General features: G+C 41.6%; 1 protein-coding gene across 2 annotated transcripts; it reads left to right on the top strand.

The window, feature by feature from the left end:
* The first annotated feature begins 371 nt into the window (after positions 1-371).
* LOC134358569 (dnaJ homolog subfamily A member 4-like) lies at positions 372-25753 on the top strand. Of its 2 annotated transcripts, XM_063070941.1 has the most exons (7): positions 372-752; positions 4393-4573; positions 13735-13839; positions 20965-21192; positions 21280-21510; positions 24037-24137; positions 24222-25748. In XM_063070941.1, the coding sequence occupies exons 1-7, from the start codon at positions 621-623 to the stop codon at positions 24432-24434; spliced, it is 1191 nt and encodes a 396-aa protein (XP_062927011.1). In that variant the 5' UTR covers positions 372-620; the 3' UTR covers positions 24435-25748. The 2 variants fall into 2 exon arrangements, with proteins under 2 accessions (XP_062927011.1, XP_062927012.1); XM_063070942.1 differs by lacking the exon at positions 4393-4573 and having other exon boundaries at positions 614-752; positions 24222-25753.
* Positions 25754-27341: the final 1588 nt, after the last annotated feature.

Raw genomic sequence — 27341 nt, 5'->3', positions numbered from 1 at the left:
ACGCACATACATTTTTATTTAGTATTGCCAGGTCGAGTCATTCTCCACGTCGCGGAGGAGGCGCCGTGACCGGGTGCCGGGCTCTGGGCGATGCTGGCAGGGGTCGCTGGGTTCTGCCTTCACCCCCGCTGACCGAATCGCTACGGAAAGTTCCAGAGGATCGCCGCGAACTTTCCAGAAGTTCACCTTAACGACCACAGCGTTCCCACAGCAACAGGAGGCGGGGCGTCGCGACGCAAATCCAGAACCTTCTGGCAACTGGTGAAAGGGGGAGCGGGGTGACGCGATGGCGGGGGCGGGGCGGAGCCGCGCTGCGCGAATCCGGAACCAGCAGGCGGCGAGGATAAAGGCCGCGCGCCGGGGGGGCGGGGCGGAGCGGAGCGGAGCGAGGCGAATCCAGAACCTTCCAGCAGCTGGCGAATAAAGGCTGTGCGCTCAGAAGCGGAGCCGCTTCAAGTCGTAACGGGAGGGAAATCGGCGGTGTGGCGAAGCATTACCCCCACATCCACCGGGGCACTGTGAGCGCTGTCAGCTCTTGCTTGCTCGGTGACACCTCGGCTGGCCCGGGTCTGCTGTAACCCCCGCGCTCGCCTATAGTGATTGGCCTCGGCAGAGCGGCGATGGTGAAGGAGACGGGCTACTATGACACCCTGGGTGTCAAGCCCAACGCCTCCCCGGACGAGATCAAGAAGGCGTATCGGAAGCTGGCGCTGAAATATCACCCCGACAAAAACCCGGGCGAGGGCGAAAGGGTAAGAGACAAGCCAAGCGAGCGGCCGGCCGGCCGTGCAGAACTTTCCAGAACGTTCTGGGTGGAGGGAAGGAGTGAGCAAGTGGCTCCACTTGGAATCCCAGTGTTTGCTAAACCAGGGACATGGACTTCATCCGAGCTCGGTGTATATCAGACCAGCCCCCGGGGGTGGTGAATGAGTGTGAACCGCGCTCACTCCGGCACCCTGGGGTTCTTTGGGCCACCCTCGCTGATAACTGTACACATTGGTACATTTCCAAAACACCTTAACCGTCCATAATATGGCCTTTCTATTTCGTAATTAAATAGATATTACGATTTCATAATCATGACAGTCTATCATCTCACTGCCCTTTATCCCATTAAATATTCCCGCCGCCTGTACGTTGTACCCGTGACTGCGTGGGTTTCCTCCGGGTGCTCCGGTTTCCATTTGGTGGGGTAATTGGTCATTGTAAATTTCCACATGATTAGGCTGTCGGGGGTTGCTGGGCGGTGTGGAGTAGCCCTACCTATTCCGCGCTGTATCTCGCTAAATAAATAGATGAATAAATAAGTACAAATGGCTTGATCGTTTCCACGGATGCTGCCCGACCTGCTGAGTTCTTCCAGCGTGTGTGAGTGTTGACTTTGCGAGGCTTGGGCCCAACAGGTTATTACAGTTGACAAGTGTGCCTTTTTGTTTTATTGGTGATTAGTAAGATATTAAAAAAAGGTTAATAGAGGCATGGTAGTGATGAAGGGTATCTCTAGACTCCTTGGGAACTAAAAGGGACTGGTGTGTTTGCTGGTGGCATATAATGGAAAGGTGAGGTGAAGTGGGATTGCTTTGGTATGAAAGGCATAGAGCCAGTGGTGTTTTTAAAGTGTGCTCTTGGTAAGTGTTTTGAGCCAGTTGATGTATAGTTGTAGAAAGAGTTGTCCTGAACCCAGTCTTAGGAAATGTAGTGGGAGAAGTAGGAGAGTATTTTGGAGTTGGTGGCTATACTGAAGGGAGATGTGTGGTCTCCAAACTTAAGTTCTGAATTAGGGAAAAGGTTAATTTCAATACTGTAAAACAGAGCCTGAAAAAAGTGGACTGAGTAGCTGCTTGCAGGTATGTAAATCTGAAAAGTGGGACTTTTTGGACTATTGGATGTAATTCTCATTAAAACTAAAATTTGCATTTCTGGGCCATTACACTTTTTACATTTTTTCCAGTGAACCACGTCCTTCAGGAGTTTAGAAAGCTTACATGGTTTGGGAGGGAGATATAAATTAGCAGACTAAAGAAGGTACATGAAATATTGTTGGCAGGCTAAGGAACACCCTGAAATATTTAAAGTACATATATTAAGGGAAAGAACAGAAGCAACAAAATAGAAACAGAGCAGTATTTTGTAGAGTCAGAGGGCATAGATGAGGTCTTATTTAATTGAAGAGAATTGAGAAATTCAAGGTGTTATTCTTAAAAATCAGGTGGTTTTGGAAGTCTTAAAGATGGAGGTTGCAATGAGAAGCAAGTGAGGAGACTGCTAGCATCATGGCAGATCTTTAAATCTTCACTGGCCATGGCTGAGATGCCAGATAATTTGAAGATAGCAAATATACCTTTTTTTTCCAAAAGAAGCATTAGGGGTAGGATGTATAATTACAGGGTTGTGAGTGTATCACATTTGGATGGGGATTAACTACCACATGGTGTTGTTCGGAAGAGTACTTGTCTGATAGTTTTGATTGAATTTGCTTGAAATAGTTTAATAATATTGATAAATGTCTTTGGGTTTTGAAGTGACTGAGATCATTATGGATATAGCAGTTTCTTCTATCAAAAGGGGAGATAAATAAGCAGTTCATGATGTGGCATGTTCCTCCAGTCCGAGCCATTCAGAGCACTCTTCCATTGTGAGTCCCGAAAAAGGGTTTTGGCTTTTGGTGTAGTGGCACCAAAACATCGACTGTTTATTTGTTTCCATAGCTGAGTTCCTCCAGCATTTTGTACGTTTCTGTTACTGAGGACTGTTTGTAACTGTACCTGTCAAAAATGAAAATAAGTGAGGGAGAGGATCACAGAAATAGCTGTGACAGGAGACTGAGCAGGCATGGGAGGAGTGGCTGCCACGTGGCATCATTGGGTGAAGAGAGAAGGCATACTAGGTTCCCACCTGGCAGAAGATTCCCACAACAGCCAGAAAATCCATACTCATGCATCCTGTCCACCTCCAAACATAGTATATGTGCAGCCTATCTGTAAGTCTGCTATTTGTGGGGGATCTAATTCTGAACTTTGTCCTACCAATTAAGGTCTCCCTTGTACATCAGGTCCTAGGCAGGTCTTTTGGCTGTCAATATCTCTGTATTTCTGCTATCTTTATAAATATGCAATTAAACCAAAACACTGATTGATTCATCTGGGTGACATTTTGAACTGTCAACTTTTTGGGAATCCCTTTAAATCTTGGGTCTTCTGGTCCTTCCACTCTGAATTACTTTTATCCACGTTAACTACTTTTTCAATTTTTAAGTTTTTTTTATCAGGAGTGAATAGTTATTAGATTATGGTCTGCTTCAGCTTTAATCTAGAAAACAAAATAAAGAACTGGTGGTGACCATTTAAAAGTAGTTTAAAATAAAAAAGGAAAACATAGAAAAAGAGCATGCCTTTTGACTTCGTGTGCCTTGCCATTTTCTGACATTATTTTGGTGTTCTATAGAGTTCCAAGGCTGAAGTGTAAAATATTTTTGATGACATTGTTCTAAATTATATAAATAGTTGGCAGTAATTTGCCATTAATGTCTTCATATTATTAGAATATTACAAGGAACTTCAAAATTAATAGGACTGTTAATCCAGAACAAGAATGCCATTTTGGTGTTAGATTCTAAATTGCTGGCATCTCAATAATAATTTTACTTGGTGCAGTTTATTCCTTTAATTCTCATTTTATTTTGTACAACACATTCCTGATGAAATGCAAGAGATATTGTCATGGTTAGCTGCATCTATTCTTGACTACTTAGCTTAATATCCCACCTCAGCTTGTGCAGTGCTTTGAGATGAAATGATAAAATTCTCTTTTTTGCCTGATCTTGATATAAAATGCTTTCAAGATTAGATGGTATCAGCAGTTAACCTGGCAGTCAAGGTTCATAAATTTGAACTGTTGTTATTTGCAATTCTCCATTGTGTGTGCTGTTTTTAAATATCCTTGTGTGACAAAACTACATTTTTTATCTGGAACAGTTTCTTTAGAGTATTGATACTTGAGGTGGTAGCAGGAAATGACTGAATTTTAACAGTTTAATAACTTAATTAAAAGTTTTGGAAAATGATCCATATTTTTCCCATCAATTGGTCATTTTGAAGGAAGTATTTCAAGGGTAATTCTATTAGTTTGTAAAATTTAGTTATTTTTTGTCTGTAATTTAAATTAATAGCTGTTTTCATCTTGGGTGATTTTTTTTTTTCTTTTCCTCTGATTTGCTTGGGTAAATAAGTTTTAGTGGTCTTACAAAGATTTTTTTTCTCTCCAGATGATAGAGAAAAGATTTCTCTGCAGAACTTAATCTTCTCTAAGACCTTTTTCATCAGTGACTTTTAGGAATGGTTGGACGTGATAGATAATTTTTTTAAAATTTTCTTTTGCTTCTCTTTTAAATAGTTCAAACTTATATCACAAGCCTATGAGGTTTTATCAGATCCTAAGAAGCGAGACATCTATGACCAAGGTGGTGAGCAAGCCATTAAAGAAGGAGGAGTAGGGGGTGGTGGCTTCTCCTCGCCCATGGACATCTTCGACATGTTCTTTGGTGGTGGTGGCAGAATGCAAAGGGAGAAAAGAGGTACATATTTCATCCCTATCTCAGTGGAAGTTTGGTGGATGGGAAAAAAAAATTCACGAACATGGAAGTAAAAACAACATTACTTGAATAGAAAGATAAATAATTGGTAAGCAATTTTGTGCTACCTAAATAAAGAGCTTAAACTTCAGATGGTAGCAAGATTCTAGTTGTGCCTGCAGGTGCTATGTTAAAAGGAAGAGTGCAGTGAAAGATACAAAATTAAACCTAGCAGTTGTGTCACATCTATAAGATAAAATAATAATGTGATAGTGATTTTAACTTTCCACATAAAGACTGGGATTCCCATACTGTAAAAGGACTAAATGGAATAGGGTTTGTCAAATGTGTTGTGGAAAGTCTCCTTGATATATAGAGATCCCAACTAGAGAGTGTGATCTAGAGACTGGATCTCCTATGAGGGAATAAGGCTATAAGACATGGGAGTAGGATTAGGCTATTCAGCCCATCGAGCCTGCTCCGGCATTTCATCATGGCTGATCCCGGATCCCACTCAACCCCATACACCTGCCTTCTCACTATATCCTTTGATGCCCTGACCAATCAGGAAAATAACTTCTGCTTTAAATATACCCATGGATTCAGCTTCCACAGCAGTCTGTGGCATAGCATTCAACAGATACGTTACACTCTGGCTGAAAAAAATCCTCCTTCTGTCCTAAAAGGTTGCTCCTTAATTTTGAGGCTGTGACCTCTAGATCTGGATAGCCGCACAAGAAACACATCCTAACCACATCCACCCTATCTGGTCCTTTCAACATTTGGTAGGTTCCAATGAGATCCCCCTGCATTCTTTCAAATTCCAGTGAGTACAGGCCCAAAGCTGCCAAATGCTCCTCATATGTTAACCCCTTCATTCCCGGAATCGTCCTTGTGAGCCTCCTCTCGACTCTCTCCAATACCAACACATCGTTTCTGAGTGCTGGGCCCAAAACTGCTGACAGTACTCCAAGTGCGGCCTGACTAGTGTCTTAATAAAGCCTCAGCATTATCTCCTTGCTTTTATAATCTATTCACCTTAAAATAAATGCCAACTTGCATTTGTCTCCTTTACCACACTCAACCTGTGAATTAACCTTCTGGGAGTCTTGCACAGGACAGTCCCTCAGCACCTCTGATGTTTGAGTCTTCTCCCCATTTAGATAATAGTCTGCACTACTGTTCCTTTTACCAAAATACATTATTGCACATTTCCCAACACTGTTTCATCTGCCACTTTTTTGCCCACTCTTCCAATTTATCCAAGTCCTGCTGCAATTTCATTGCTTCCTCAGCGCCACCTATCCCTCCCCCTATCTTCGTATCATCCGCAGACTTTGCCACAAAGCCATCAATTCCATTATCCAAATCATTGACAAACAATATGAAAAGTAGTGGTCCCAATACTGACCCCTACTCCCTGGCACTCAGGGACCTTTGGCACGCTGCTAGTGTCTTCCACAGTGAATACTGATGCAAAGTACTTACGAGGGGTGATTGATAAGTTCGTGGCCTAAGGTAGAATGAGTCAATTTTAGAAAACTTAGCACATTTATTTTTCAACGTAGTCCCTTCCTACATGTACACAGTTAGTCCAGCGGTCGTGGAGCATACGGATCCCTTCTTTGTAGAAGTGGTCCACAGCAGGGGTGATTGATAAGTTCGTGGCCTAAGGTAGGAGATGAGTTATTAACTTCAAACTTCCTGCATTATCACTCAGAGTTGAACTGTACCTGCATGTAATGAGAGCATCTTGGACCTCCAGGTGGTCCACAGCAGAGGTGATTGATAAGTTCGTGGCCTAAGGTAGAAGGAGATGAGTTATACAGCTCTTGTTACATGCATGTGCAGTTCAACTCTGAGTGATTTTGCAGAAAGTTTGAAGTTAATAACTCATCCCTTTCTACCTTAGGCCACGAGCTTATCAACCACCCCTGCTGTGGACCACTTCTGGAGGCCCAAGATGCTGACCTCTACAAAGAAGGGATCTGTGTGCTCCATGACCACTGGACTAAGTGTGTAAATGTAGGGAAAAAAAATGTGCTAGGTTTTCTAAAATTAACGCCTTCTACCTTAGGCCACGAACTTATCAATCACCACTCGTATTAAGTTCATCTGCCTTTGTCCCCCATTAATACCGCACCAGCATCATTTTTCAGTGGTCCAATATCAACTCTCACCTCCCTTTACTTTTTGTGTAACTGAAAAAACTTTTAGTATCTTGCTTTATATTATTGGCTAGTTTGCCCTCTTATTTCATCCTTTCCCTTATAACTCTTTCAGTTGCCTTTAATAGGATTTTAAAAGCTTCGCAATCATCCAACTTCCCACTCACTTTTGCAATATTATATGCTATTTCCTTGGCTTTTATGCAGTCCTTAACTTGCTTTGTCAGCCAGTTTGCCTACCTCTGCCATTTGAAAACTCTTGTGGAACATATCCATCCTGTGCCTTGTGATCTATTCCCAGAAACTTGCACCTCTGCTCTGCCGTCAACCCCGCCAGTTCCTTTCTCCAGTCCACCTGGGCAAGCTCCTCTCACGTGCCTCTGTAATTCCCTTTATTGTATTGTGATACTGATACATGTGAGTTGTGCTTCTCCCTCTCAAATTGCAGTGTAAATTAAATCATATTATGATCACTGCCTCCTAAGGGTTCCTTTACGTTAAGTTCCCAAATAAAATCTGGGTTATTACACAACACCCAATCTAAGATGGCCTTTCCTCTAGGCTCAATCCAAGCTGCTCTAAAAAGCCATTTTCTAGGCATTCAACAAATTTTCTCTCTACGGTCCAACACCAACCTGATTTTCCCAATCCCCTTGCATACTGAAGTCTCCCTTTGCATGCCTTTTCCAGCTCCTTTTGCAATCTCAAACTCACTTGGCTACTCACAATGCACTGGAGGAACTCAGCAGGTCAGTCAGCATCAGTTGAAAAGATTAGTCAACGTTTCGGGCCGAAACCCTTCGTCAGGACTGAAGGAAGAACTTTCGGGAGAGTTTGACTGTTTGGAGGCCTATATATGATACGGGGCAGGTGACAGAAGTTCGTAGGAGACACTTTGGATCTAGTGATTGTAGTTCCATTAGTTTCAAGATGATTATAGAGAAGGATAGAACTGGTCCTCAGGTTGAGATTCTAGATTGCAGTAAGCCCTATTTTGGTGGCATCAGAAAGGATCTGGTAGATGTGGATTAGGATGATTTTTATTTCTCTAGCAAAGAGATGAAGTCTTCAAAAGTGAAATTTTGATTGTACAGAGTTTGTATGCTCCTATTAGAAAAACTGCAAGGTTAACAGGTATAGAGACCCTTGGTTTTCAGGGCCTAATATTTCCTGGTTATGAAGAAGGAGATACATAGCAGGTGTAGGCAGCAAGGAACAAATGACATGCTTGAGCAGTATAAGAAATCAGGAGGGATAAAAAAGGCATGGGATTTCTCTGGCATAAACGGTGAAGGAGAATCACAAGGACCTCTACAGCTATATTAAGAGCAAAAGGATAGCAAGGGACAAAATTAGTTTACTTGAAGATCAATGCAATCATCTGTACATGGAGCCAAAAGAAATGGGGCAGATCTTAAATGGATTTTTTGCATCTGTATTTTCTTGGAGAGGTGGACGCTGAGTGAATAGAACTAAGGCAGAAAAGTAGTGAGGTCATGGACTGTACTGGGATTACAAAAAAGGAGCTGCTTGCTATCTTGCGGCAAGTTAGGGAGCATACATTTCAGGAGCCTGATAAAGTGCCCCCTCTGACCTTGTGAGAGGGTCGTGCAGAAATTGCAGGAGCTCTGGGAGAAGTACTCTTTTTAAAACATCCTTAAATGCAGATGAGGCACTGGAGGATAACACTGGGAGTTGATCAGTAAGTCTTACTGCAGTGGAGGGCAAATTATGGGAAGAGGTTCTTAGTCAGGAGTTACGATCATTTGGAGAAGCAGTCTGATTAGGGATTGTCAACATGGCTTTATGAAGGGTAGGTCATGCCTCACAAGCCTGGTAGTATTCTTTGAGGACAAAGCACATTGTGATGAAGATCGAGTAGTGGATGTGGTATATATGGAGTTTGGTAAGGTGTTTGATAAGTTTTCCCCACAGTAAGTTCATCCTGACAGGTGGCATGGGATCCAGGGAAACATGGCTGTGTGGATACAGAATCGGCTTGCCCAAAGAATGGAGGGGGTGGTTATAGATGAAGTGCTTTCTGCCTGGAAGTTGGTGACCAGTGGTGTTCCGCGAGGATCTGTTCTGGACTCCTGCTGTGAATTTTTATTAAAGACTTCTGGAAGTGGAAGGCAAGTTAGTAAGTTTGCAGATGACCTGCAGTTTAATGGAGTTGTGGATAGTGAAGAAGGTTGTTGCTGTTTAAAACAGGGCATTGATGAGATGCCGAGCTGGGCTGAGAAGTGATAGATGGAAACAAACTCAAAAAAAGTGAAGTGATCTACTTTGGATCTTCAGATTTGAAGGCAGAATACAGGTCTAATGGAAAGATTCTTAACAGTGTGGAGGAAGAGAGTGATCTTGAGATCCGTGACTACAGATCCCTCAAAGTGACACTTAGAAAGGCATATGGTGTGTTGGCCCACAGTAGTCAGGAATTGAGTTCAAGATAGAAACATAGAAAAACATACAGCACAATACAGGCCCTTTGGCCCACAAAGCTGTGCTGAGCATTTCCCTACCTTAGAACTACTTAGGCTTTACCCATAGCCCTCTATTTTTCTAAGCTCCATGTAGCCATTCAGGAGTCCCTTAAAAGACCCTATCGTTTCTGCTGCCGGCAGCCCATTCCATGCACCCACCACTCTCTGTGTATTTATATAAAAAAAAACAACTTTCTCCTGACATCTCTTCTGTACCTACTTCCAAGCACCTTAAAACTATAGCCATTTCAGCCCTGGGGAAAAGCCTCTGACTATCCACACGATCATTGCCTCTCATCATCTTGTACACCTCTATCAAGTCACCTCTCATCCTCCGTCGCTCCAAGGAGAAAAGGCTGAGTTCACTCAACCTATTCTCATAAGGCATGCTCCCCAATCCAGGCAACATCCTTGTAAATCTCCTCTGCACCCTTTCTATGGTTTCCATGTCCCTCCTATAGTGAGACGACCAGGATTGAGCACAGTACTCCCAAGTGGGGTCTGACCTTGGTCCTATATAGCTGCAACATTACCTCTGGGCTCCTAAACTCAGTCCCACGATTGATGAAGGCCAGTACACCGTATGCCTCCTTAACCACAGAGTCAAACTGCGCAGCAGCTTTGAGTTTCCTATGGACACGGACCCCAAGATCCCTCTGATCCTCCACACTGCCAAGATCTGTGAAATAACTTACCATATCTATACCCTTACAATTTTGTATACCTTTATCAAATCTGCTCTCAATCTTTATGTTCTAAAGAATACAGTCCTAACCTATTCAGTCTTTCCTTATAACTCGGGTTCTCCAGACCCAGCAACACCCTTGTACATTTTCTCTGCACTCTCTTTCAACTTTGTTTACATCTTTAGGTAGGTGACCAAAACTGCCCACAATACTCCAGATTAGGCCTCACCACCATCTTGTGCAACTTCAACACAACTTTGCATCATATGTACTCATACTTTGATTTACGAAGGCCGATGTGCCAAAAGCTTTTATTTGACCCTATCCCCCTGTGACGCCACTTTCAGTGAATTATGTACCTGTATTCCCAGATCTCTTTTCTCAACCTCACTCTTCAGTGCCCTATCTGTTCACTGTGTAAGACCTATTCTGGCTGGTCTTACCTAAGTGCAAAAACCTCATACTTGTCTGCATTAAATTTCATCTGCCATTTTTTCAGCCCATTTGTCCAGCTGGTACAGATCTCTCTGCAAGCCATGATAGCCTTCCTCACTGTCCAGTACACCCCGAATCTTGGTGTCATCCACAAATTTGATGATCCAATTAACCACATTATCGGCCACATCATTTATATAAATAACAAATGACCTAGCGTAGATCCCAGCGGCACACCATTAGTCACAGGCCTCCAGTCAGAGGCAACACTCTACTACCACTCTCTGGCTTCTCATACAAAGTCAATGTCTGATCCATTTTACTACCTCATTCCGAATGTTGAGCAACTCAACCTTCTTGACCAGCCTCCCATGCAGGACCTTGTCAGATGCCTTTATAAAGTCGATGTACACAACATCCACTGCCTTGTCTTCGTCCACTTTCCTGGTAACTGCCTCAAATATCTCTGAAATTGGTTAGACATGACCTACTATGCAAAAAGCTGTGCTGACTAACCTTAATCAGTCTATATCAATCCAAATACTGGTCTCTTAGTATACCTTCCAATAACTTTCCCACCACCAAGTTAGACTCACCAGCCTATAATTTCATGGCTTCTGTTTACAGCCTTTTTGTAAACAGAATAACATTGGTTATCTTCCAATCCTCTGGTACCTTTCCAGTTGCTAAGGATGCTTTAAATATCTCTGCAAAGGCTCTGGCAGCTTCTGCATTCACCTCCCGTAGGCTGAGAGAGAGCACCTTGTCAGGCTCTGGGGATTTATCTACCCGGATTTGCCTCAGGGTAGCAAACACCTCTTCAGTAATCTGTACAACGTCCATGAAGTTGATGGCTGCTTTGCCTCACTTCTGTAGGCTCTGTATCAGTCTCCTGAGTAAATACAGATGCAAATAATGCATTTAAGATCTCTCTCATCGGTTTTGGCTCCAAACATGGATTACCAATATGGTCTTCCAGAGGACCAACTTTGTTCCTTGCAATCCTTTTGCTCTTAACATACCTGTAGAATCCCTTGGGATTCTCTTTCACCTTGCCAGCTGGAGCAACTTTATGCCTTTCTTTTAGCCCTTCTGATTCCTTACTTGAGTGTTCTTTTGCATTTCTTGTACTCCATAAGCACCTCTTTTGTTCCGACTTGCCAATACCTGCTGTGAACCTTTTTCTTTTAACCAGGGCCTCCATATCTCTTGAAAACCAAGGTTTCTTACACTTGTTATCTTTACCTTTTATTCTGACAGGCAAATACACTCAGAATTTCATTTTTGAAGGCCTCCCACTTAACAAGTACACCTTTGCTGGAAAACAGTCTGTCCCAATCCATACTTGCCAGGTCATTTTGATACCATCAAAATTGGCCTTTCTCCAGTTTAGAATCTCAACCATACCTCTCTCTTTGCATATTTACTTTGAAACTAAAGGCATTGTGGTCACTGGATGCAAGGTGTTTTCCCTCCACAAACTTCTGTTACCTGCTGTCTTATTCCCTAATAGCAGATCCAGTGTCACATACTCACTTGTTGAGGCTTCTATTTATTGATAAAGGAAACTTTCCTGAACACCTTTGACAAACTCTATCCCATCTAGACCTTCAACACAGCTCTAAACTCTCAGAAACCACTGGAACCCAAGACCCCTCTATAATCCAGAGAAGTTTTGTCAGAAGTGGTCCTCATGGAAGAGTTGCTGCCAAAAGCCATTCCTCCAAAGTGGAAACAAAGCCAAGAGATTCACCTATGTACAAAAACACAAGGACTGAGGTGCTGAATAATAGCAGCAAGTGCTCCGGATTGATGAGACAAAATTTGAAATTTTTGGCTCAAACATTAGAGTTGGTCTATAGAAGAGCTAGAGAGAGCTACATGCATGAGTGTCTGCAGCCAAAGTGAAGCATGGTTGCAATTCCCTGCAGGTTTGCAAATGGAGTTGGTGATTTGGTCAGAATTAATGGAATCCATGATGCTGAGAAGTACAAGTAGATTCCCATCCATCACGCAATACCATCAGGGAGGCATCTGAATGGTCCCAATTTCATTCTGCAACAGGTCAATGATCCCAAACACGCAACCAAGGTCATAAAGAACTATTTTCAGCAAAAAGGATAAGGAGTTCTGCAACAAGGGATCCACAGAGCCCTGATCTCAACATCATTGAGGCTGTTTGGGATTACCTGGAGAGGCACTAGCAAACAAGGCAGCCAAAGTCTGCAGAAGAACTGGCAAGTTCTCCAAGATGCCTGGAACAACCAACCAGCTGATGATTTTTTTTTCCCCTCTCAAACTACACTACAGCGCACCTAAGAGAATTGATGCAGTTTTAAAGGCAAAGGGTGGTCACACCAAATATTGATTCAATTTAGTTTTTACCATTTATTGCTTTTTATAGTGATTTTTTTTTTAAATATTTGAAACTTTTCATTATTTTTGAAAGCATCTTCACTTTACAGAATTTTTTTACATGCCTATGACAGTACTGGAGGTATGCAAAATTTGACAGGCATGGGAAATATGAGAAGTTTTTTTTGCATGGAAAGGATATCAAAAACACGAGCATAGTTTTGAGAGGAACGCATTTTAAAGGGGATCTGAGAGGAATTTTTTTGTGTGGAGTGGGTGATATGTGGAACATGTTGCTGGAGGAAGTGGTGGAATCAGATACAATTAGTACATTTTTAGAGGCACTTGAATAGGCAATGCCTAGGATATGGTACTGTTGCAGTCAAATGAGATTAATGGTAGATGAGCGAAAAGATCAGTGTGAACATGGTGGGCCAAAAGGCTTGCTTTTTTTGATGAAAGGAACCATTATATAAATTGTTTGAAAGTTGTTTATGAACTGAAACTCATAGCTGTTAAAGCCCAAGTCAAAGTTTCTAGTTTTAACAGTTAATTATATAAAATTGTTTTTCATTTGCGCAATTGTCTATCTGAATTGTGGCAGTCTTAGGGGTTCATCTGAAGTAGAAATCTAAAATATGGAAATGAAAGTAAAGCTTTGGGGGTCAGGCAAGTAAAAATGGAATTAAAAAACTGCCTGACTTCCTGAGTTCCTCCAGCATTTTGTTTTTCTTGATCCTTCTTTTGAAGTCCTAATGAAGGATCTCTTCCCAAAATTTCAACTGTTAATTTCCCTCCACTGATGCTGCCTGATCTGTTGAGTTCCTCCACCATTGTGTGTTACTGCTTGTTAATGTTCCCTCTAATTCTATGCCCTCACCTACACTGAGGTTATTTAAAGTTATCCTGTTGTCATTTGAGTTGTCTAATTTTTTATCTTGGTGCTGAAGCAAAATTGATTGTTAAATATTAATGTTAAAACTTTAATGTGTAAGTGTTTTCTGCATATCTTGACTGCATTACTCATTTGTGCCTAGGCAAGGACGTTGTGCACCAGCTGGCTGTTTCACTTGAAGATCTTTACAATGGGGCCACAAGGAAGTTGGCATTGAAGAAAAATGTAATTTGTGACAAATGTGATGGTGAGTATACAATTAGATTCCCAATTGTTAGGCCGAATTTATAACACTAATATATTTGAAAGTAGGAAACAAAAACTGGGTGGTATTTCCATAACTGGTACAAGTTTATAGCAATTATCAATTCACGATTGAAAGAATCAAATTGAAGCAGCTTGTCCCTGATACAACATAATTTGTAATAATGGATGGACTTAATTGAACCAAAAGAATGACCAAAGTCCTTATGGAAAGTTTGGTAGCAATTTTGGAACAGATAGAAATGAACAGTGCCTTTTGAATAGTAAGTTTAGTGGTAGGTCAATCAAGAATTAGTATAGAGGTTTAAAACATTTAGAATGGCAAAAAGAAATGTAGTTACTTTTTATGTTTTTGCAGCTTTATAAAACTGATTAAGTTGTATCAGACATATTGTATTTATTTCTGGTCACTGCATTACAGGATGGATGTTGGGACTGTTTCTATTTACGTTATACGTCAATGATCTGGATGACAATTTGTGGCCAAATTTGTGTATTATACAAAGATAGGTAGAGGGGCAGGTTGTGTTGAAGAAGCAGAGAGACTACAGAAAAACTTAGAATGGGTAAATGACATGGAATACAATGTCAGGAAGTGTATGGCTATGCACATCAGTAGAACAAAAATGTAGACTTTTTTTAAATGGAGAGGGAAAATTCAAAAATCTGGGGCACAAAGGGACTTGGGAATCCTCATGCAGGATTCGCTGAAGGTTAATTTGCAGGTTGAATCAGTGGTGAGGAAAGTAAATGTGATGTTAGTATTCATTTTGAGAGGACTAGAATTATAAAAGCAAGGATGTAATTTTGAGGCTTAAAAGGTACTGCTGAGGCCTCACTTCTAGTATTGAGAGCAGTTTTGGGCTCCATATTTAAGGATGTGTTGACATTGGAGAGAGTTCAAAAGAGGTTCACGAAACTGATTCTGGGATTGAAAGGCTCATCGTATGAGTGTGTTTGGCTCTGGGCCTGTACTTACTGAAATTCAGAAGAATTGGGGAGGGGAATCTCATTAAAACGTATTGAATGTTGAAAGGCTTTAATAGATTGAATGTGAGAAGATATTTCCTGTGGTGGAGGAGTCTTACGACCAGAGAACACAATCTCAGACTAGTGGGATGTCCAATTATAATTGAGATGCGGAATTTCTTAAGGCAGACAGTGGTGAATCTGTGGAATTAATTGCCATGGGTGGCTGTGGAGGCCAAGTCAATGGTTATATTTAAGGCAGAGGTTGATAAGTTCTTGGTTATTCAGTGTGAAGGGATGGGGGAGACGGTAGGAAATTGGGGCTGAAAGAGAAAATGGATCAGCCATGATGAAATAGCTGAGCACATCTGATGGGCCAAATGGCATAATTGTGCTCCTGTATCTTGTGGTCTTTTGGATGTCAAGGCTATGGCGATGCTGTAGAAAATGCTTATCAAGATGCTGCCTGAATTAGAAATTGGACAGGTCCACAATCCCTTATCTGAAACCCTTGGGGCCAGTTGCATTTTGGGTTCAGAATTTTTTGGATTTCAGAAAATTGATAATTATATTGATAATTAACCTGTCTCAGTGTGGTGGACTTTAGGAGGCAGGGGAGCTCAGGACCTAAGCACATCCTCCCGTATACTTTAAATCATCTCTAGATTACTTATAATACCTAATACAATGTAAATAGTTGTACTGTATTGTTTAGGGAATAATGACAAGAAAAAAGTCTGTATATACTCAAATAACGAGTGCTGGAGAGAGAACTTATGGGTTTTCCCGATCCGCGGTCTTTTACAAATACTATTACAGTTTATTTATAAAGTGTTACGTACCCCGTAACTGGGTTGCCAAACCAGCAGAAATGGACCACTTAGTTGGAGTCTGGTTTAACAGAAGCTAATAAAATTTTATTAAAGAAATAAGTAACACAGTACTCTAATCGTAAGGATGTAAATGCAACAGGTTTAGCCATGATAAAACACACATGTACACAGAACTAGGGTAATAGGAATCAACCAAGCTCTATCGCAGTCTAGGGGTAAAATGATCAGTCTCAAGTGACGCAGAGTTCAGTTCAACTTAGTACAGTTCGCAGTAATCGCTGTTGTGCCGTTGGAGAGAGAGAGAGAGAGAATATGCAAATCTGATTCAGCAGACCTTTGATGTTCTTCGCAGTTAGCTCTTGGGCGGACCCTTTGTTATGTCTTCCTGGTCACCGACTGACCCCTCCGCTCCGGATATGACCATTCTTCCACGGTGAACCCAGCACCCAGGCAAGGGCAGACACACACACCAGGTTCCCGCTGATCGTACCCTTTCGCCCTGTGCACCTATGGTTGGTTCCCGCGACCAGACTCCCAAACTCCCACCAACTTGGGGCACACCGCTCTTCCAGGGTCTCGTTATCTCGTGGTGTCGTGCCTTAGCGAACCTGTTCTTCTTATCCCCCTGCTGGGGTATTGCCTGTCCATCAGACTTCAAACAGTTCAGGTTCAAAGCAACCGGTCTGTCAACATTCTGAAATGTGTTTCTTTCTCGTTAATCTCTCTTCTCTCTTATTAGCATTTTGATAAAGGGCCTGTCTCACTTATCTCTCTCAATCTTCTGATAACTTGGTTTGTCGTCACAAAAGTAATATACTGATAAATGAAATACAGGTTCACAGTCCCTTATCCAAAATTCTGAAATCCAAAAAGCTCTGAAAACTGAAGTTTTTTTTTTGCCAACAGCTGATCAGTACGAACGCTGAGCCTTAACTGACGTCTGGCGGCCTCTGCTAGTGCTGCCACGTCACACCTGAGTGACGTCAGCTGTTGGCGTGCCAAACAAGCCTTGTTACGACACGCTCCACACTCTACAAAAAAAAACTTTGGTTTTTGGAGCTTTTTGGATTTCAGAATTTCGGATATGGGATTGTGGACCTGTAATTGTTTTCTCTGGAGTGGAGGATTGAGAAAAGGTCAAATGAGATGCGTGTCTAGGTAACCAGTACTTGCTCCCCTGCATCATATTGTCTGATATTAGGAGGTATGATTTGAGGTGGTGGGGGGAATGTTCAAAGAAGTGTTGGGCAGGTTTTTGTTTTAAATAGTGGTGGGTAGCTGGAATGCACCAATGGGCGGTGGAGCCATATAGAAAGGCATTTAAGAGGTGCTTAGATTATGCACATAATTATATAGGAAAAAGGATAGTGATGGTCCTGTCTGAAGGGAAAAGGTGTCATAGGTAGGTTGACACAACATCATGGGTTAAAGGGCCTGTTTGGAACTAAATTATGGCATTCGATATTTTTGAGAATTTTTCAGTGGTAGTTTATTGTTAATAATCTAACTGTGAAATTGACAGTTATTTTGCAAACTATTTTCATCTAAACTCAGTTAAAAAGGGCATTTGATGGGTGTTTTCCATCTAAAAGCATAATATTCAAAGTTTGGGTGAGGGTTCACCCTAGTTTAGAGAAACTACTCTACTTAACAGGGAAAGACATTGTCTACCCTGCTTTCAGGTAATCGTTCTCTGGTTACACTTTGATAAATTTATCCTGATGCTTTTCTTACCTGTCCTGTCAACATCTCTTTTCATTTTTCTTAGTTAATCAGTAGTCTATTGGCACTAGCATATTCTGGATAGGGTTTGGTATTTTCTCTACATATAAAGTGAAAGGCTCAGAAACTAGACTTTTTGGGGTAGAGGAAAGATATGAGTGTTGTCACTGGAAATGCTATTAAGGCCTACATGTGAAATGATTAGAAGGGCTGCAGTGATTCCTTTTTATTTGCCTATTAGTTAGATACTTCTCAGCCTAGTTTTGCATCCTATCACTGTAACCTCTGATAACCCTCCACACTATCCACAACACCCCCAACCTTTGTGTCATCAGCAAATTTACTAACCCATCCCTCCACTTTCTTATCCAGGTCATTTATAAAAATCACAAAGAGTAGGGGTCCCAGAACAGATCCCTGAGGCACATCACTGGTCACCGGCCTCCATGCAGAAAATGACCCATTGACAACCACTCTTTGCCTTCTGTGGGCAATCCAGTTCTGAATCCACAAAGCAATGTCCCCTTGGATCCCATGCCTCCTTATTTTCTCAATAAGCCTTGCATGGTGTACCTTATCAAGTGTCTTGCTGAAATCCATATACTCTACATCTTCTGCTCTACCTTCATCAATGTGTTTAGTCACATCCTCAAAAAATTCAATCAGGCTCATAAGGCACGACCTGCGTTTGACAAAGCCATGCTGACTATTACTAATCGTATTATGCCTCTCCAAATGTTCATGAATCCTGCCTCTCAGGATCTTCTCCATCCATTTACCAACCACTGAAGTAAGACTCACTGGTCTATAATTTCCTGGGCTATCTCTACTCCCTCTCTTGAATAAGGGAACAACATCCGCAACCCTCCAATCCTCAGGAATCTCTCCCGTCCTCGATGATGCAAAGATCATCACCAGAGGCTCAGCAATCTCCTCCCTCGCTTCCCACAGTAGCCTGGGGTACATCCCATCCGGTCCCGGTGATTTATCGAACTTGGTGCTTTCCAAAAGCTCCAGCGCATCCTCTTCCTTAATATCTATATGCTCAAGCTTTTCAGTCCACTGCAAGACATCCCTACAATCACCAAAACCCTTTTCTGTAGTGAATACTGAAGCAAAGTATTCATTAAGTACCTCTGCTATCTACTCCAGTTCCATACACACTTTTCCACGGTCACACTTGATTGGTCCTATTATCTCATGTCTTATCCTCTTGCTGTTTGCATACTTGTAGAATGCCTTGGGGTTTTCCTTAATCCTGTCTGCCAAGGCCTTGCATGGCCCCTTCTGGCTCTGCTAATTTCATTCTTAAGCTCCTTCCTGCTGGCTTTATAATCTTCTAGATCTCTATTATCTAGTTTTTTTTTAACCATTTGTAAGCTCTTCTATTCTTCTTGACTAGATTTACAACAGCCTTTCTACACCATGGTTCTGTACCCTACCATCCTTTCCCTGTCTCATTGGAACATACCTATGCAGAACCCCATTCAAATATCCCCTGAACATTTGCCACATTTCTTCTGTACATTTCCCTGAGAACATCTGTTTCCAATTTATGCTTACAAGTTTTTGCCTGATAGCTCATGTTTCCTTAGCCTCATGTTTCCCAAAAAAGTGCTCCTGTGTTCAGCCAAGGTGGCATGCAGAGGGTGGGAAACATTGACAGAATTGCTAGGATTTTCCATAGGGTCCTTTGTTCTACCACAGCCTCCAGTGTAACCAATTTGACTCCTATAAAAGAGCCAGCCATTCTAATCAGTTTACTGAGCCTTTTGGTATCACCTGTGTTGATGCCATTGCCCCAGTACACCACTGCATAGAAGATTGTACTGACAGTAACAGACTGGTAGAAAATGTGAAGAAGCCTGCATACTCCAAAGGACCTTAGTCTTCTCAGGAAGTAGAAGTGACTCTGGCCCTTGTACACAGCCTCTGTGTTGGTGCTTCACTGAAGGCTGCCATCCAGGTACTTATGGGTCCTCACCACATCCACATTCTCACCATCAATAATAACAGAGAGCTGTGCAGGCTTAGTCTTCCTAAAGTCCATCACCATCTTCTTTATCTTACCAATGTTGAGCTGCAGATGATTCATCTTGCACCATTTGATGAAGTTTTCCACCAGAGCCCTGTATTCATCCTCCTGTCCTCCCTTTATACGCCCAACTATGCTGAGTCATCAGAGAATTTCTGCAGATTACTTGGTGTTGTTTCTGAAGTATGCAGGGTAAACAGGAAGGGAGACAATGGGGGGGGGGGGGGGAGAGTTGGTGCCAATGCTGCTTATAGCCATATCTGATGCACAGCTCTGAAGCCGCTTGGAACTGTGGTCTGCCGTTTGGGTAGCCCATTATATGGGGTGCAATGGAAGTGCCAACCTGCATTGAACAGCTTTTCCACAGTAGCGAGGGCTGTATGGCATTGAAAGGACTTGAGAAATCAAAAAAATGTGATCCTCACACTGCTGCCCTGCTTATCCAAATAGGAGAAGGCTCTGTTCAGCAGGTAAATGACAGCATCGTTGACTCCAATGTGCTCCTTATAGGCAAACTGCAGGAGATGAAGAGCTGATCTGACCAGGGATTGGAGGTGAGCCAGGACTAGCCTCTCCAGGGTCTTCATGATGTAAGGTCAGGGCCACTGGATGGTAGTCATTCAAGACTTCTTGTTGCCCCTTCTTCGGTACTGAGACCACACGTTTTCCACACAGTTGGGACCCTTTCCAGGTTGTGACTCAGATTGAAAATGTGCTAGAGAATTGCACACAGCTGCTCAGCACACTCCTTCAGGACTTTAGGGTTCACACCATCCATTTGCAATGCTTTCCCTATATCTCTTCTCACTTACTCATTAGTGAAGGTGAGTTCATGATGGCTGGGGAGTTGGTGGAAGGTAAGGGTGGGAGTTGGGGGAGGTGAAGATTGGGACGATGGAAGTTGGTATTTGGAGGTGTGGATGGTGGGTGCAGAGCAAGGAAGGGATTTAGACAGTTTAGCCTGTGTTGTTCATCCACATTGAATTGGAGGGAGGATGGAAGGCATTGGGTGCCTTGGCACCTGGACTGGTGTGCTGAGGGGGTGTTAACAGGAGGGCAATTGTCAAACCGATTGAACATTTGGTTTAATTCATTAACCCATTCACAACTGCAGTCTGAGGCACTACGGCTAGGCTGATTGAAGTCAGTGATGTTCTTCATGCCTCTCCACACCACCTGCGTGCTACTCTGCTCATGTTTGTTCTCCAGAGCTCTCCTGTATTCCTCTTTAGCCACTTTGATCTTCTCTTTTAGCTCCCTCTGCACATGTTTCAATTCCTCCCTGTCTCCTGATCTAAAGGCTTTTTTTTTGTGGTTGAGAAGAGCCTTTGGATCACTGGTGACTGGAAGGTAGTTTTGTGAAGATATTGATAAGAAACCAGAAACAAACAATGAGAGCCACCAATAAATCTTAAGTAAATAGAGATGGCTGTTAAACAGTAACGTGTGAATTTAGTTGTAATCATGAGTGAACAGTAGATTTTATCTAATGCTCTCTATGGCAAATGAAATAATTTTTTTTGCTGTTACTCATTTTAAAAATGAACAGGTTTAGGAGGCAAGAAAGGAGCTGTGGAAAAGTGTGCAAATTGCAAAGGCCGAGGGATTGAAATCCATGTTCAACAAATTGGACCGGGTATGGTGCAGCAGATTCAGACAATGTGCTCAGAATGCCATGGACAAGGTGAACAGATTAATCCAAAAGACCGATGTAAGAATTGTAATGGGCGCAAAATTGTGAAAGAAAGAAAAATATTGGAAGTTCATGTGGACAAAGGTAAATTAATCTGAGAATAGTGATATGTGTTGATCCTATAACTTGTATTTTGCTTTATATTCAAAGATTCATTTTTTAAAAATTAAGGTATGCAAGATGGGCAGAAGATAACCTTCCGTGGAGAAGGGGATCAGGAGCCAGGATTAGAACCTGGTGATGTCATCATTGTACTTGACCAAACAGAACATGAAGTGTTTCGAAGACATGGAAATGACTTGATCATGAAGATGGAAATATTACTAGTGGAAGCTTTGTGTGGTTTCAAAAAAACAATAGAAACACTTGACAAGAGAATGCTTCTTATTAGTTCCAAACCAGGTAAACATTTTTTATTTTGGTATTTGTGCCGTTATAACACTGAAAGTTCTAAACTTTTAAAATATTTTTCAAATATACAGTGATGTATCTTTTTAATTTGTGATTTTTATTTGATACTTTCTAATAGACTTGTGGAACTTGTCATTTCCTACCTATCCTACTTCATAAATTTTGAAAGCCTTTTTATTAAGTTGGGGGTTTTATTGGGGGTTTATAATCCCAACCTTGCTATCAAACCTGCAGACGAAGTGGGTGTTGTTCTAGCGTGGTAGACTGATCTCTGTCTTGGTGAGGCCTGACAGCAACACTCAGCTTTTGCTTACCTCTTGAAAAAGACCATCAGAGCATTGTCTACAACACCATCAATAACCTCATCAATTCTGAGATCTACCATTTACTGCCACCAAACTCAAAGTTCCCTAACCTTGCAGTGCTTGTTTCTACTCCTACCCAAGATCCACAAATCTGACTCTCCAGGTAGGCCCATTTTCTCTGCCTGCTCCTGCCCACTGATCTTGTGTTTGTGTAGTTTGACTCCATTCTATCTCCATTGGATCAGTCCCTTCCCACCTACATCTACGACACTTCTCATGCTCTTGATCTCAACAACTTTCAATTCTCTGGCCTGGACCAAATCACTTTCACCATGGAAGTCCCTGTACATTTCTGTTCCCAAACAAGAAGGCCAAAAAGCTCTCTGCTTCATTCTCAGCAAAAGACCCAACCATTTCCCTTCCATTACCACATAGAACAGGTTCTCACCCTCAACAAATTCCCTTTTAGCTCCAAACAAGAGGGAACCCGGAGATGCTGGAAATCCAAAGTAACACACACAAAATGCTGGAGGAACTCAGCAGGCCAGGCAGCATCTATGGGGAAAAAAGAAATGTCTCGGCCCAAACTGTCAACTGTACTTTTTTCAATAGATGCTGCATGGCCTGTTGAGTTCCTCCAGCACTTTGTGTTACTTCTCCTTTAGCTCCTCCCACTTTCTACAAATACAAATGGGTAGCCATGGGCACTCTCATGGGCCCCAGCTATGCCTGCCTTTTCACTGGCTGCATGGAACAGTCCATGTTCTAAACCTTCCCTGGTAATGCTCCCAACTCTTTCTGCACTATATTGACCACTATGTTGGTGCTGCTTCATGCATGTGTGCTGAGCTTGTCAATTTCATCAACTTCCAGCCTGCCTTAAATTCACTTGGTCCATTTCTGACACCTCTCTCCCTTTTCTTGATCGCTCTGTCTACATCTCTGGATTTACTGATTCTTTATAAGCCTACTGATTTCTGCAGCTATCTTAACTAATACCTCTTCTCACCCTGTCTGCTGTAAAAATGCTATTACCTTTGCTAAGTTCCCTCGTCTCTGTCGCATCTGTTCCCAGGAAGAGGCTTTCCTTTCCAGGAAGGGATACCTGCCTTCAAAGAATGGGGTTTTCTTTCTACTATCATTGATGCTACCTTCACCATTATCCACTATTTACTGGATATTTGCACTCATCCCACCTTAACAGGGATAGAGTTTCTTGCGTCCTCACATACCACCCCATGGGCCTCTGCATACAGTTAATTATTTCAAATTCTGCCATCTTCAATGGGATGCTACCACCTAACACAACTTTTACACCCCCAAACATTCCTTAGGGATTCCCTTGTCCATTCATCCCTCCCCACTAATCTCCTTCCTGGCACTTATCCCTGCAAGAAAGCAATCCTACATCTGCCCATTCACTTCCTCCCTTGCCTCCATTCAAGGCCCCAGTTCTTCCAGGTGAGGCAACATTTCTGCAAATCTGTTGGGGTTGTCTATTGTATCTGGTGCTCCTGTTATGCCCTCCCCTCCATTGGTGAGACTCGAAGTAAATTGGGGGACTACTTTGTTGAGCACCTCCGCTCCATCTGCCAAAAGTGGAATTTCCTGGTGGCCAACTACTTTAATCCAGTTCCATTCTGACAAGTCAGTCCATGGCCTTGTGCTAGGATGAGGCCCCCCTCAGGGTGGAGGAGCAACATCTCATATTTTGTCTAGTAGCTTTCCAACCTGATGACATGAACATGAATTTCTCTTCTTTCCCCTCCCACTTCCCTCTTTCTTCTCCCCACTCTGGCCCTTACTTCTTACCTGTCTATCACCACCTACTGGTGCCTCCTCTTCCCTGTCTCCTATGGTCCATAGGATTTTCCTCCTACTTTTTCTATCATTACAGAATATCTACATAAAAATGTTCCTTTGACTGGCTGTTTAAACATTATTTATTCTATAAACGTATCAATTAGCGCACTTTGTTTAGTTTGGCCATTACCCTCATGAAATGTTGGCCTTCAATATTTCCTATTTACTATATGTGCTATGCTTCTAGGCTTGGTATTGGAGAGAATTTATTAGATGCTCATTTTTCTTTCTTGGTCAAACTTTGGGTATGGAGGAATATCTAATGCCTATGGAGGAATATCTAATGCCTTTTTGTATTATTAAACCATCTATTGATCTAGTGTTTAAACAAACACTTGATTTCTTTTAGGTGAAGTTGTGAAAGAGAGCAGCCTTAGATGTGTTTATAACGAAGGAATGCCTATTTATAGAGACCCATTTGAAAAAGGACAATTGATCATACAATTTTCAGTAAGTTTCACCACAGAATATTAAGGTTACTGAAATCCCCATATGACAACTTAGCATACTTAAGGTTTTGTGTCTCATCATTAGGTGAAGTTTCCGTCATATGGATGGATTTCACAAGAAAATTTGATTGAACTGGAACATCTGCTTCCACCACGTCAAGAACTATTGATCAGTGACGATATGGAACATGTGGAGTTATCAGAATTTAGTCCAGAACAGCAGCGCAGAAATTATAGTGGGGAAGCATATGAAGAAGATCAAAGACCTAGAGGTGGTGTTCAATGTCAAACTTCTTAATGAAGAGCAAATATTTGAGGGGTGAAATAGACTTTGCAATGCATCAGAACTATTTTAATATCCTAAAAAGCATTGCTTTGGTTATCCAGGAACATAACAAGACATTTCATGTGCATCATATACTTGAAAAACAAAGTGGTAATTTGTTTTCCTTTTAGTTGTGGTGTAAGAGAATACCTACATTTTAAAAAATTTGTGACAAGGATTTGTGTGTATTGAAGCATTTTTTTTGTGTGTATTGATGCACGGTGTACTTTGTCCTAGTCTATCTAATGTTTGACCTGTTTATGCTAAAACATGGACCTAAACATAAATTTGAAGTGTCTTTCTAAGGGTCATAATGTCATAATTGGTATTAAACTTAGGATTATCAAATAATGTTTTGGTGTCCTTGTCTTTGTTACATGCCTCAAGGAGATCTGTGATTTTTTTTGTGTGTGAGAATGATGTAATGGTCTTTTGGAGGTCACCTGATGTAATTTTCCCGCCGATGTGAGGTCACGTGATGACATGTGCATCACGGGTATATAAGGGAAGACCCCAGATGATGCAGTTAGTTTTTAGATTTCCAGCTAGAACTTACTGTGTCTCCATTTCTGTTCCATATTTGTTTTTATGACGCAGTTTCATTTTTTAAACTGTTGTTACGTTCTGTTGCAAGGTACAATATTGCTGGACCGAAATTTTTGCTAGATGTGTTGATGTACCTTATTCTAGCAGTAGAAGGGAGAGTGAAGACTTTATCAAAGTACAGGACCCGAAGGATTGAGAGGAGTCGGCATCGTTTGACAGTTTAACAAAGGATCGACCTTATTGAGTCGTCGTTGCAGGTCACTACTCCTTCATCGAAGATAACTCTTGCCAAAAGAGCAAAGAGTTCATGCAAGGTTTGCTTTCTAAAAGAAATTAAGGTCAGTTATTTTAAACTGTTTATTTACTGTATCCTGAATCCTTCGGACAGAACCAGCAGGAAAGTCGCGTCTATGAAGAAATCTTTCTCCAGAGAAGTCTCTCCGAATTGAACGTATAAATCTGTTGGACTTCGGAATTTACCATTTTAAGAACTATACCTGACTTTACTGCTTTAAGAACTGTTTTCGCATTTAATGCTTTAAGAACCAGGGCCAAGTGACCATTTGTTGAACGGCTGCATAGCGGTTAACTTCCGGTTAAGGTTTTTGTTTTTTTTAAATCGTTTATCCGTGTTTAATAAACGTTTGGTTGTTTTTATATAACCTGTCTTGATTGATATTCACTGTTGCCGGTTATGTAACATGTTCCACTATTAAACTGGGCTATTTACAATTGTAAGAAGTTTGTGAGCCCTTTGCAGTTACCTGGTTTTCAGTATTAATTACTCATTGTGGTCTGATCTGTCTGATCTTCATCTAAGTCACAATAATAGACAAACACCAAACTAATAACAGACAAACAATTGTACTTCTCATCAATACGGAGTACACCATTTAAACAATCACAGTCCAGGATCAAAAAGCAGATGAACCTCCTGGGGGTAATGCCTTCTACAAAAGCTACTTGGAGTTAGGTGTAATAATCAATGAGATGAAATTGGAGCTGGGGCTTGTATAAGTGCCCTGCCCTGTATTTTAAAAAAAGATACACTATGTCAGGTTATTGCTCTTCAAGAAAGATCTGTTTATGTGCACCATGCTTTGATCAAAACAACTTTTAGAAGACCTTAGAATTGTAGAGATGAATGAAGCTGGAAAAGGCTACAAAAGCATTTCTAAAGACCTGAGTGTTCATGAGATCACTGCACAAATGGAGGAAATTCATTACTGTTGCTACTCTCCCTAGGAGTGGTGTTCTGTAAAGATCACACCAGCAGCATAACATGCAATGCTGAAAGAGGTGAAAATGACCCCAAGGGTAACAGTGAAAGACCTGCAGAAATCTCTCAAACCTGCTAAAGCCTGTTCATGTGTCCACTATAAGAAAAACACTAAACAAGAATGGTGTTATGGAAGGGCACCATGGAGGAAATAACTGTTCCCCAAAGAAAAACATTGCTGCACGTCTCAAGTTTGCAAAAGACTACCTCGATGGCCCACAATACTTCTGGGACAATGTTCTGTGGGCAAATGAGACAAAAGTTGAATGCTTTGGTAAAAAACCACATAGCTATACTTAGAGGAAAAAGGGCACTATACACCAATGCCAAAACCTCATCCCAACTGTCAAGTGTGGTGGAAGGAGCATGATGGTTGGGGCTGCTTTGCTGTCTCAGGGCCTGGATAGCCTGCAATCATTGAGGAAATAATTGTATCAAGAAATTTTACAGGAGAATGCAGTCATCACCTGAAGCTTAATAAAAGTTGGATGATGCAACAAGACAATGATCTGAAACAAAATCAACAATGGTATGGTCTAGATAGAAGAACATTCATGTTTTGGAATGGCCAGGTCACAGTCCAGACCTTGACCCAATTGAGATGCTGTGGCATGACCTGAAGAGGCCTGTTCATGCAAGGTATCCCAGAAATATTGATGAACTGAAATAGTTTTGTATGGAGGAGTAGTCTAAAATTCCTCCTTGCCAGGTAGAGGTTATTGCTGCTAAAGGAGGTTCTACCAGTTAATAATATGGGGTTCACATAGTTTTACCAGCCTGGACCATCAATGATAAAACAATGTGTTCAATAAAGACATGAAAAGTCCAATTCTTTGTGTGTTAGTAGTTTAGGCAGATTGTGTTTATTATTGTGACTTAGATGAAGATCAGACCATATTTTATGAATAATTAATGCAGAAAACCAGGTAATTGCAGAAGGTTCACAAACTTTTTCTTGCAACTGTACTTGTGTTTGCTAGGACCCTTGCTTAAAAAATGAATGCCTAAAGCTTATCTAACCACCAGGATGCCATAAATGAATAAATACCTTAAAC

This window comes from Mobula hypostoma, chromosome 18, assembly GCF_963921235.1.
Source record: "Mobula hypostoma chromosome 18, sMobHyp1.1, whole genome shotgun sequence".
In the NCBI taxonomy this organism is placed as follows: Eukaryota; Metazoa; Chordata; class Chondrichthyes; order Myliobatiformes; family Myliobatidae; genus Mobula; species Mobula hypostoma.
This window is presented reverse-complemented; position numbering and strand designations above follow the sequence as displayed.

Coding starts and splice junctions, on each gene's coding strand:
- LOC134358569 (XM_063070941.1), top strand. CDS start 621: ATGGTGAAGGAGACGGGCTACTATGACACCCTGGGTGTCAAGCCCAAC. Junction 21,193..21,279: donor GGAAGTTCATGTGGACAAAG/GTAAATTAATCT, acceptor TTAAAAATTAAG/GTATGCAAGATGGGCAGAAG. Junction 21,511..24,036: donor TCTTATTAGTTCCAAACCAG/GTAAACATTTTT, acceptor GATTTCTTTTAG/GTGAAGTTGTGAAAGAGAGC.